The sequence below is a fragment of the Onychostoma macrolepis genome, chromosome 02 (genome assembly GCF_012432095.1).
Source record: "Onychostoma macrolepis isolate SWU-2019 chromosome 02, ASM1243209v1, whole genome shotgun sequence".
In the NCBI taxonomy this organism is placed as follows: Eukaryota; Metazoa; Chordata; class Actinopteri; order Cypriniformes; family Cyprinidae; genus Onychostoma; species Onychostoma macrolepis.
The window spans coordinates 19479024-19492208 of record NC_081156.1 but is presented as its reverse complement, the minus strand read 5'-3'; the positions used below and the strand labels follow the sequence as shown (position 1 = coordinate 19492208).

Sequence of the window (13185 nt, the reverse complement as noted above, 5' to 3'; positions counted from 1 at the left end):
TGATCTATGAGAAATTTATATAAACAGTGGTTTAAAATCAGGTAGGATGTCATTGTGCTGTAAAATGCAATAAAATACAGGATTTTTGGAAGTAAAGATTTATTCATTATATAATGTACAGTTCAAATTTGTGCACTTTTACAGTAAAGTATTGTTAAAATTGCAGTTATAAGTGAACAAACCCTAAAAGCCTCCTTGTGATTGCATTATTTATAAGTATAATAAAAATAAAAAAAACAGAAAAAAGACATTTCCATAAGTCCTTGCATAGTAAATCCTTAATTATTATATTTTACTTAAAAAAAAAGTAATCATGTAATATCATGTATGTGTTTTTTGTTACATTTTATGGTTAGATTTAAAATAATATATTTTTACAGTCTTTTGCCCCTTCTTCAAAAAAACAAACAAACAAAACAACAACAACAACAAACACACACACACACACACAAAACAGGCCATTTAAAGTGTAATATTGAGGTTATTTTTCAACTTGGGGTTTATTTTTTAAGTTTAACTGGGTCACTTTAATAAAACATATTCAATTGGGGGGAAAAAATCATTCTATTGCCTCAAACTACAAAGCTATTAGAGACCAGAAACAGTTTAACGCTTTCTACATTGTGCCACTAATGCCATTGGAACAAAACCTTCAGGCAGATGGTCACCGTCTGTCTGGTCTGAGAGGTCCCAGTCCCTCCCTCTCTCAAACTGTACATCAGTGATGCAACAATGGAATAAAAAAGATGCAAGGACCATGATGTCTTGGGTGCTGATTCTGACAAACTAGAGAGACAAACCTACTGTACTTGTAACAGTAGAGCCCCAGAAGGTGGTGAGGTTTCACCCAAAGCTCTCACATCGTTGAGGCTCTGAAAGAAAATCAGAGATTATGGAGAGTAACTCAATACCACCCGGTTTCTGAAGAGAGAGAAAGAGACTGTAATTAGTTAAAACAAGATGAGTCGGCATGAAAAACGTGATGCAAATATAAATATCAACTAAATGTAGTATATTAGATTAAAGTGGTATGGTACTCTATATACACATAAAATTCCATAAAATTAATGTAATTAATTTAAAATTTTAATTATGCTAAATTAATTTAAAATTACAACATTATTGTGATTTGGGATTTTTGATGCTTCCATGTAAAATCCTGATGTGCCAGAAGTCCATCCAGTTCCTGTCTGTATCATGCATCCTGCTATTACGTGCTGGATTGTCTCAGGAGGACCGTCCCTATTGATTTAGAGCTGAGTGCTTGTTCTTGTCCTGCCATGATTAGAGCCTCATGCTTTCCACCGGTCCTGCTATTTTAAACCAATTTCCCCGAGTCAGCCATACCATCTATAGTATCTGGCAGTGGTTCATCCCATTGAGAGGTTTTCTGATGGCACTTCCTCAGTTATTCTCAAAATCTGCTGATGTGTGAGAGACCCTTAACTTCAACACTGGAGGCATGATGTGTCAGGATGGTGGTTTTGATACTTAATACTTTCCTGTAAAAATATAACACAAACAGGGGTTAAAGCAAAAAAAAAAAATCCTGAGCCTGAACCTTTTCCTGGGGGCAGGGGGAGGGGGCAGCACATGCAAAGCATGCAATGACTGTTGCAGCTTAAACATTTGAAAGGATACTATGGCAAAGTTATTTCTTTCCTTATTGAAACTACTGCTATATCATACACTTTGAATTATGAGCTATATCACCGCTTATCAGCATTAGGGGTGTGACAATATACTTAGATCACGAGATGAAACAAAATACAGATACTTGGTTCACTAGAACTATGCTATTTTTAAGATATTTTCAATGACAAAATATTTGTCTTTTAATTACAAAAAGTAAAAATACAGTTTTATTTTGAAATATTTTAACTAATCTAGGGCTGTAACTAATTTTGGTAATCAAGTAATCTACTGATTATTTTGACAATTGAGTAATCTGATATTTTTATTAACACAAACAGACCTAAGTGAAAACCAGGCTGTAGTATGATTATTTATATATAAACTAACGATGAGGCAATAATAATTGGCTCAAATAAAATATCAAAACCAAGTAATTACATGGTTTTATTGAACAACACAGTTAAAATACATAATGTAATATGCCTATACATAATATGAACATAACCAATTTAAGTAAATTATGTATTATAACAAATACCTGCAGAGGGCGCCAACGGCCTGGTGACGTTTCGCTTTACAGAGTGATTAAACGATGTTTTAATCCAATAAATTTTAATATTTGGACACATGCAGAAACTTTTATTTTGAAATCGCGATATACAACATGGCATTTAGACATAGGTTGAAGTATTCTCCTGTGTTGGCAAAGGTTTATAAATGATTTACGTTACAAATCTAGTAAGATAATGCACATTGTTTTCCCAGATGAACTTTAAGCAATTCTCACAGCATATAACTTACAGAGGAAGAGTTTAGCCCCTTTCACACATACAGTCTTTACTGGTAAATTACCGGAAGAATTGCCATTAAGAGATCATATGTGAACAGGACCTTTTCAAAAAGCCCGGTAAATTTGTACTGGCAATCATATCGTTCTTATGAAGATGACACGATTACTGTGAGCTGTTTACAAAGCTCCGCTGCTTTTTAATTAGTTTTTCCATGTAAATATGCGCTAAATGGACTTTGACCATCGCGCCTCGCAGCTTTTTATCGCGCTTTCTCCATTCATCAGGACTGCGACTCTGCCTATTATGCGCGTCTCCTGTTTATAAGAGCAAAAATTCTGATTGGCTAGTAATGTTTGTATGGTTGAGAGTGAAAGCTGTGCTCCTGTAATACGATTGGTAGGTGAACTCATGGACTCGACAGTGATATCAAGTTTTTTTTTAATGTAGGATTTTTTTTCCCGCAGCCAAACGCTGCACGCCGGAGAACTTTAAGCCCTGCACAAATATGCATTTTATTGTTAGTAATTGAATTTTTTGGAATGAAAATATTTTGATGTACGCAAAAAAAATGTTCTTAAATTAGGAACATGAATAAAAAATAATGGCAGTGAATCAAAAGCCCCTGTATATACAGTTTTTTTTTACACAATAAATAATTACACAAAAATACTTTATACAGTGCATGTCTTTTACCATTAAATCGTTAGATTAAAAACAATAAAACTAGCTAATTCTGTTTCTTATCACCTATCTGCAAATGTTTACAATTAAGATAAGATCAGATCATAAAACCGAGAATTATCATGTACTAGCTATTAAAACATTATAATTGAAAGAAACTGAACCGTGTTGGACTACATGGAGTCAAGAGATCTGTTGCTTAGGTAACTCTAGGCAATGTTTATTATGTTTAAAATCAGAAACCTCCAATTTGTGCTTTGAAATTGAAGGAAAAAAAGATGGCCTAGTGTCTCTGAGTAAAGCAAACATCTACACGTTACTAAACATCACACGCTCATAATGAGATTAGACATGAGCTGTTTGCTTTATCAATAAAAAAAATCCTTATATGATTGGTTGGTTCTGCTCCAAATTAGTGACTGTAAGTCTATTGTGGATTTAACCATATGCTACTTTACAAAATGTTTGTATGAAACAGGTTTTTGGCTTATTTTGTATGGAGACACTACAATGTTGTATTGCTATAGGCTAGAGTTGTCACAAATAATTATCCTCATGAGCAGTAATGGCCCATGAACATAACCAGGGGTTTATACCTCTTTAGTACTCACAGGAAATGATCTTAGACCTGAAATGGACCACTCTGATGGTAATATGTAACCTCTTAACTCTTAAATCTTTGACTGATGTTTACAAATCTCACAAGTAATGCTTTATTTATTGAATTACCTGAAAAAAAGACGGATGATGTAAATAAAATATAATTAACATGAATTATACAGAATCACAATTATATCATTTCATACATAAAACTGAATAATGTAATATAGTGGAACTTGATTCTCATCATCCATAAACTTGTTTTTGCTCTTTTCTAAGTGCACCCGTAAGTCTCATTAGGAACCAGCTGGCTGCATCAGAAAAATAGTAAAGGCTCTATCACTCTCTCTCTCTCTTTTAGTGAAACAGTGTAATCTGATAACCAGCACACATCTAACCACACTATAAAAACCCACTCACTGATTACGAAAAAGCCACACGCAAGCCAATACAGAGGAGATTCCAAATGGGTAAGAATGGACCTCATCAAAAGCCTCTTCAACAACTTATTTTGTTTGTGTGTTATTTATACCTGATGTTCTGATCTGTTTCATAAAATTAGCCTTTTGTTTGAAGCTTGTGTGTATGAAAGACAATCAGATGCTCTACTCTGTGTGTGTGTGTGTGTGTGTGTGAGAGAGAGAGAGAGAGAGTGTGTGTTTTAACAACTTATCTCTTGTTTTTCGTAGTTTATTTGCAGGATGACTAAAAAAACTACAGAAATGGCACATATCTCCAAAACGGAGTCAAAATCTAGACAACAGTCATATGACAGCGTGATGGATGGGGACGAGAGCAACCAGATATCTGCAAATGTTTTTGAGGTACTCTGCTCATCTAAATTCACTCACTTATTCAGAAATTATACATATACACTACTGCTCAAAAGTTTTGGAAGAAGTCTTTTCTCACCCAGGCTGCATTTATTTGATCAAAAATACAGTAAAAACAGTAAAATTGTTTGAAATGTACATTGTTGTTTTTAAAAAAGCATTAAAATTTAAGAACAAATTTAAAATAACATTTTTATGTTTTATTATATTTCAAATGTATTTTTTTCTTTAATGGCAAAGCTGAATTTTTTTTAGCAGCCAGTGTCTTCAGTGTCACGTGATCCATCAGAAATCATTTTAATATTTTTTGCTCAAGAAACATTTCTTATTATCAATGTTGAAAACAGGTGTGCTGCTTAATATTTTTGTGGAAACAGTCATATGTTTTCAGGATTCTTATTCAATTGAATGTATCCTTCCTAAATAAAAGTATTAATTTCTTAAAAGAAAGAAAGAAAAAAACTAACTCCAAACTTTTGAATGGTATACATAGGACATAAAATGCAGGACAAAATATTTGATAAATTTTTAGAGAGAGAAAATCATGTGCCATGCCTCTAGTTTCCTCTGTCTGATAGTACTGTGAGATGACAGCTTGTGCAGGTGGTCTAACGTTCCTCATGACTGAATTTTAAACTCAGTGGACTAAGCAAGGAAACGTAGTCGCTCTGGAGAAGCACACCAGGTACCTGGACATACGCGACAACATCGGTGCCAGCCCAATGCACTACGCCGCATCCATGGGACACTTTCGCATCATCAGACTAATAGTGCAGATCACTGAACAACAAGGTACACAGAACCACACCTTTAGATATTTATTAGTTTGAATTAATGAGAAAATATATGAATGTGAATATTGCTGTAAAGAAACAATCTAAACTAAAAATCGCATTTTTGACACTGCAGAGCTCAATGCCAGGGATGAGGAAGGGAATACACCTCTTCATTGGGCTGTGCAGAAGGACCAGCCAGGAAGCTGCTCTATGCTTCTGACTCTGGGAGCAGATCCTAACATCCTAAACAACAGCCAACTGTCACCGCTACATATGGCGGTCAGCCTGGGTAAAAATTTTGTGTTAGAGGTGGGTCAGCCTGCTCACAGCATCATACAGTATTAATATTACAATACAGCCTCACACCGTATTGTATTATTGTTTGTATTTGTTTCTCATTGGAAGCAATATACTTAGCCTCTCAATGTAGATCATATTATTACACTTTTGGGTTTAAACAGCAACTTGTCTCACATAAACAAACTGATGTGAACCTGGAAGGGGACTTGGCAAACACCCCTGTCATTTTAGCTGCTTCTTTGGACAACCATGAGGCTCTGGTCATACTGGTAAGTTGGATTGGATGATTTTAAATATTCTTTCTTTTTGTTTTTGATGATTATATATCCATTTTATCATTATCTCTACTTTAGTACAAACATGGTGCAAAGTTCTGTCGTCAGAACAAGCTTGGCCATTTTCCAATTCATGCTGCTGCTTTTGCAGGAGCAAAGAAATCCATGGAGGTCATTCTTCTGAAAGGTGAGATGCATCACCGAACCAACTGTGTATTCTGAGCCTGAAACATTATATTAGTACTTTGAGCCTGAAAACCTTTTCTCATTTTTCACAGGAGAAGAAGTTGGTCTTTCTATTGACACCCATATAAACTATGTGGATAAATCTTGCAGTAGTCCACTCCACCTGGCCGTACGTGGAGGAAATCTTGACATCATTAAACTCTGTATTGCATATGGAGCAAAAATTGACCAGCAGCAGGTAATAGAGGATTTTGTCATAAAATGGACAACAACAGACAATGTCTAATTTGGTACTTTTGTAACATATTTTCCCTTTACAGTGTGATAAATCCACTGCTCTCCACTTTGCGTGTAGTCAAGGTGCCACTGAGGTTGTTAAAGTCATGTTCTCGGCTTATCATAAAGTGTGTGACCTTATCAATATCACTGATGGGGCCAACCAGACACCTCTACATAAGTACTTCAACTATACTAAACCTGACTAAATGAGACTAAACAAACCAACATATCTGAGATATCTCTCCTTATTTGCTTTCCATTTGCAGAGCAGCCATTTTTGATCATTTTGAACTCTCCGAGTACCTTATCTCACAGGTATGGCAACTGCAGATGTTTGTAAGTGAATAAACTATGCTTGTAAAATTAAACATGAAATTCTGACAATTACTGTAAAGCTGGATATTATTGTTCCAGGGTGCTGACATTGACTTTGTTGACTGCAAAGGCCATTCTCCACTTCTTCTGGCAACAAGTTGCGGAGCATGGAGAACTGTCAATCTGCTCCTCTCCCATGGTAACCTTAATAAATTAACAGCAATAATAATATTTCATTATTATTTATAATAATTATTATTATTTTTGTTATTATCATTATTTTATATATTATAACAGTGGTTTTGTCTTATTTTAACCCTCATGTTATGTTCCTGTTTTTTTTGACCTGGAGACAATATTTTTTTTTTTTTCTGAAAATGCTAATGTTATTGAATTGGACTAAAGCTTTGCTCACACAGGGTATAACAACTTCTCTTTTTGGGCATATTTTCCCCACTTTGTTACACTTGTGATCATAGTCAAAAATGGCTGGCCTTTTAAAAATTGCTTGTAAATCTCTCATTTAAAATAATAATAATAATAATAATGTGGTTCATAAGCTCAAATCAATGAGGAATCATCAGTTCCAAAATGAAATACAAAATATGTGCTAATTAAAAGTGCCCCTATTATGGGTTATGAAAGGTTCATATTTTGGTTTTGGGAGTCCCAAACAACAGGTTGACATGCATGCAAGGTCAAAAAACTATTTATTTTTTACCATATTTGTTCAACGACTCTCAAACGATTCGTTTAACGATTCATTTTTCCAAACCCCTCCTTTGCGTGACGCTAATCTGCGGTGATTGGTCGATTTTATTTAAAGCAGTGTTTGTGAGCTTTTACCGCTCCAAAAGCGGCACCTAGTGGCAAAGAATGAATTTGCATTTTCATTCAGACCAACGCGAAAATCAAGTTTTCCCAGGTCTGCTCAATATGTTAATGTTTCATGTTGACGTCAACATGAAACTGCATGGGATTCGTTTTAAAAACGACTGGTTTCAATGATTCAGAGTCGACTCTTTCTTTTGAGAGACAATAACTTTATACACCGTGTACTTTCAGATTTAATTGCATTTAATTTAAAACGTTGCAGGAATGTTTTCATTCACTTAGAGCTGTGTTACACACTGCATGGACATTTTCAAAATTTTCATAATAGGGGCACTTTAAAGAAAACAAGAAGATTGAATCCAAGATTTGATGATAATATAGCAAAATGACAGAGTTTTTACACTAACAGACACTAAGTGTTTTGTAGGAGCTGATCTGACGAGAAAAGACAAATCCGGATGCAATTTCTTGCATCTGGCCATCTTGCAGCCCAGGGGTCTGAAAAACCTGCCCACAGAGGTACTGCAGGTAAAACGCACAGGGCTTTACGAGACTCTTCCCATCCTTCAATTAATTACTCATTCTCACAGTTTCCTTAGAGATCCTAAACTTAAGCCACTGCTGCCCTCTACTGGTAGTTCCACTAAAAAGAGGTAGGAGATTGTGTGTGGAGTTCACCGAAAGTCTCTTTTGGTTTATCCGCAGCACGAGAGTGTGAGAGTGCTTCTCAATGATGAGGATATTGAGGGCTGTACTCCTCTCCATTACGCCTGCAGACTGGGAATACCAGAGTCGGTGAAGAACATGCTGGGATTAGAGGTCTCGCTGGACCATAAATCCAAACAGAAGAAATCTGCACTTCATTTTGCGGCCGAGTAAGTCTGTTACTGTGAAGATTCATGAATGGCAATGAGAAAACAGTAAAGAGCATTTGCATTCGTCTTCTCAACAAACTGAAAGAAAGCTCCAATTACATATAGTTATGTGTATTATTTTCTGTCTCTGGAGAGATATGGGAGGATCAACACATGCCACAGACTTCTGGAGATGGTGACAGACACCAGACTGCTGAATGAGGGGGATGAGAAAGGACTGACTCCACTGCACCTGGCCTCTCGTGGAGGTCACGTTAAAGTAGTTGGGCTTCTCCTACGCAAGGGGGCGCTGTTTCACAGGTACAAGTGCATCACTTTTTGTTCAGGGTAAAATCTAATTCGGGCAACAACCAAGATTTTTGAACAATGTAAAATCATGTAACAGTATCTAGCTCAAGGCTATATTTTCATGCATAATTAATTTTTTTTTTTTTATATGTTTAGTGACTATAGAGGATGGTCCTGCCTTCATCATGCTGCATCTGAAGGATACACACAGACCATGGACACTTTGCTGACATCTAACATCAAACTTCTAAACAAAACCGATGGAGATGGGGTAGTTTGTCTAATTTGCTAAAACACTGTTTTGAGTCAACTTGGTCACAGCTGCTGGTTTGTTTAAATATTGATCTCTTTCAGAACACAGCTTTGCATCTGGCTGCTAGGGCAGGTCATGTGGCAGCAGTAAGACTGCTGTTATACAGAGGGGCCAAGATCATCCTCAACAAGAATGATGCCTCTTTCTTGCATGAGGCCATACATAATGGGAGGAAGGAGGTCACCAACACTGTGATCGAGAGCGACAGGTCAGCCAATTTCTAGAAATGTTTGTTTCCCGGTTTCTTCATTTATATCTCATCCTTGTTGAATACAGATGTGAAGAGGCAATGACAACATACAAACCTAACTCAACAAAACGTTGCATCGTCATGGACATGATTGAGTTTCTTCCAGAGTCCTTTAAAGTGAGTTTTTACTGTTGTTTAAGCCTGACACTTAAATTAAAGGTTTAACACTCTAACCAGCGAGGCATTGCATATTTCCCCAGCATCTTCTAGACACTTGCATAAAGGAATCAGAGGAAGATGTGAACAGCACCAATTACTACGTAAGTTTCCTTTTGTACTAGATGCTTAAAGTAACAACCTCTTCAACTAACACTTTGTATGTTCTCCAGATTGAGTACAATTTCAGGTGGCTTCAGCATCCACTGCAAAACCTGAAAAAGACAGGCTTGGAAAAAGACAACACCTACAAACCTCTCAGCGCACTAAATGTTGGTACTTCACTAAAAATATATTCTAATTGTGTTCATAGCGAATGACCATGTTCAGAAAATGTGTCTCCGCTACAGGCTATGGTGAATTTTAATCGCATCAGTTTGCTGACACATCCAGTATGCAAGAAATATTTGGAGATGAAATGGTGAGTAATACAGCTGAAACCTGATTCTGCAATTTTGAGGTCTCAGCATCCTGAGCTAAAGAACGTTCAATTCAACAGGAATGCATACGGGATCAAAGCACATCTGCTCAATATGACTGTATATGCGCTGGGGGTGTTTCCTCTAACGTATCTCATTGTGAACCTGAAGCCCACACTGGTCACTGCAAGAAATGTCACATCAGTCAGCATGGTCTGCACGTCCCTGTACAAGGTACAATATAGGCTACTAAAGCAATTCATCAAAAAAAATGGAGATATAGTATGTTGTGATGTTGTATACACCAAGAAAAAAAGAAAAGAAAAAATACTATGACCCAACTTCTCTTTCTATACAGCAATCCTATATAATCACAACATGCATGCTCTTGGTTCTTGCAATGAATATGTATGCAGTTGGGAAAGAGATCTTGCAAATGATTCAACAGGTTTGTATATACTAGGCTTACTTTATATTTACAAACTTAACTGTATGTAGCCAAATTGCGGACGGTCTGTGAGGAAACCTGTCTGATATGTGAACTGATAGTGATCAATCAAATCAATAACTCATTGAAACCGGTTTGATTTTTATATAGGCCTATTTGTTGATAATTATGAACCCGTGCACAGATATTTTCTGATTAACGCGTTATAATCTCAAAGATCAAAAACACAACATTTGTGAATAACTTTACTGTACAACAACAGAACAAATCTCAACAACTGTTTATAATGACAATTATAAACATTTAAAACATGAATTTTATCTTACATTTAACGTTACTCACCTGTGCGTAAAATAACTTCGTCATTATGGTAAAATTTTACCTCAAGAGGTTTTACAAGTTTGTGAATGCGTTTTGTCAAGTTTACCAGAGAATCTGGATTTATTTTAAATTTCAAGCGCGATAAAGTGATACTTAAAGCTTGAGCGGTTACCTGATGATAATTATTTGTTAAATATAATATGTGGAAAGTCGCAAATTACATTTAGCTCCTTTTTCGTCGAAATTTGGTCGTATGTAAATGACGCAGCGTTATTTGATTATGAATTCTGATTGGTCAGTTGAGCAAGGAGAAGAGTGACGCGACTGGGCGTAAATTAAATAAAAAAATTAATCAATAAAATAAAAATAGTGCAATAATATAATATAATAGGCCTATCATCTCCTCTGACAGACGGCTACTCTTAAATCTCACCGCTTGAAAAGATTTGCATCCTAAAAGTAAAATTATGCCTAATCATGTAAACTGTCTTGCTTGTGGAAGCGGCTGAATTATTTGCGGGATCTGTCTAACTACATGGACTGGGCCGCTGCGATCTGTTCTCTGGTGTTCGTGGTGCCGCTGCTGCTGAACGCGAAGAGCTCCTGGCACTGGCAGGCTGGAGCACTGGCAGCTCTGGCCTCCTGGATGAACCTCCTCCTTTATCTCCAGCGGTACTGGACTGCTAGAATGACAGTTAACACACCTAAAGAGCAGAATTACTTCACACAAGCATGTCACAAGATTTTTAAGGACTAATCTCTCATGTCTTTAGGTTTGAACGGATTGGAATATATGTGGTAATGTTTCGGGAGATCTCACGGACGCTCTTGAGCATTATTCTGCTGTTCTTCTACTTGATATTGGGATTTGCTTTGGCCTTCTATGCCTTGATGATCGAACAAGTGTGTATATTAAACATTATTAAAGATTAATATTACAAATTGTGGACTTTTTTGAACACTAGCCTGAATGTTTAGTTTTATAGGGCAAGTTTAATGTATGAATTTATTTTACAGCAACATTTTGGAAGGATGTTCCTGTCACTGCTGCAGACCTTTGTCATGATGGTTGGAGAAATCAACTACCAGGACAATTTCTTGAAACCCTTCCTGCAAGGAGATCTTCCTTTCCCCCTTTTGACACTGGCAATCTTTATTTGGTTTGTCTTACTCGTGCCTATTCTTCTCATGAACCTTCTAGTAAGTCCAAATGAAAACAGGGTCTGAATTAAATATAAAAGAGAAGTCCACTATGCTGGATTACATAAAAACTCCTCTATTTTGAGTTTAGATTGGTCTGGCTGTTGGTGACATAGCAGAGGTTCAGACAAATGCTTGTTTAAAGAGGATTGCAATGCAGGTAATTCAACTCCAACACTCATAATGTATCCTAATAATAAGAATAGGTATCCCTAAAAACAATGGTTTGTTGTCAATGTTCTCCACAGATTGAACTTCACACTAATCTGGAGGAGCGTCTTCCCTATTGGTTTATGAAGCGGGTGGATCAGGTCACCATCAAGGAATTCCCAAACAGATGCTTCAGTGGAAAGGTCAAGACAGTCCAACACAATAATAAGATAAGATAATGTTCATGTTTCAAAGGGCAAAGCAACTTTGGTAATTGTACAGTAGATGGTAAAACAAGAAATGCTTTCAAATAACAGCAGCAAACTCAAACATATTTTACAAACAAAACAATTCAGAAATGATGAACTAACTAAAATTAGATCTTTGGGAAGAGCTCTACAAAGACTTTTTTCCTCTAAAAATGCTGAATAGTTTTAATGTTTTAAAAAACAATTGTTAAAGCAGATTTGATGTGCTTGTGAACAGAAAAGATGGGTTTTCTGTGTGAATGAGGTGAGGAGGTCCAGGACCCGTCTCAGTCCTACCTTCCACCAGTTAACTCCACTGGAAAGGGAGCTAACCAAACAGAAATACAGGTAACACCAATTTGACAAAAACAAAACCCTTCATTTAATAGCCAAATTTAAGTTGATTGGATTCTGAATTAAATCCAATAAACCTTAGGCAGTGTAGCACTATATTTAATTTTGAATAAAATGAAGGCTGTGAAGGATAGAAGCAGATTAAATGTTTTTTTTTAATGAAAAAAGCAGACAGAAGTAGACAGAAACTTCATAAAAAGGTATTGAAAGTTGAGTAAATAACGTGATCTAGGACTTTTATACTGTGTGTGCCATTGTCAAGACCGTTAGTCTCTCCCTCACAGCCTCGTTTTCATGTTAAATTCAACTTGGCATCTAACCTGACCATATGCTGTGAACTTTCTCAGGCTGAAGGAGATGTCAGAGACCATGGAAAAGCAACACAACCTGCTAAAGCTTGTAGTGCAGAAGATGGAGATCAGCTCTGAGGCTGAAGAACATGACGGACCCCCGGTCTTTCAGGAGCTGAAAGAGAAACTCCTCACCAGGAGCAAATGGGGTCCACTGCTCAGGGCAGTGACTGCCAGAAAGAAGGGAGTCTGCAAATTCATGAAAACGGCATGAACAAGCCATTGTTTTAACAGAGTTGTTGTATTTACACATAAACTGTGATGATGTGGCTAGTATGACTATGCTTCTATACAACAACCAGAGCTGA

At 36.5% G+C, this 13185-nt stretch overlaps 1 protein-coding gene across 1 annotated transcript; it reads left to right on the top strand.

The window, feature by feature from the left end:
- The first annotated feature begins 200 nt into the window (after window positions 1-200).
- On the top strand, window positions 201-13112 carry trpa1a (transient receptor potential cation channel, subfamily A, member 1a). The gene is made up of 27 exons (XM_058749252.1): window positions 201-4531; window positions 5182-5332; window positions 5450-5625; window positions 5778-5885; window positions 5970-6078; window positions 6170-6315; window positions 6398-6534; window positions 6623-6671; window positions 6771-6870; window positions 7933-8033; window positions 8211-8380; window positions 8516-8680; window positions 8825-8939; window positions 9023-9189; window positions 9258-9348; window positions 9432-9491; window positions 9561-9659; window positions 9738-9808; window positions 9887-10040; window positions 10165-10254; window positions 11078-11247; window positions 11349-11478; window positions 11593-11775; window positions 11867-11935; window positions 12024-12128; window positions 12412-12521; window positions 12875-13112. The coding sequence occupies exons 1-27, from the start codon at window positions 4409-4411 to the stop codon at window positions 13089-13091; spliced, it is 3366 nt and encodes a 1121-aa protein (XP_058605235.1). The 5' UTR covers window positions 201-4408; the 3' UTR covers window positions 13092-13112.
- Window positions 13113-13185: the final 73 nt, after the last annotated feature.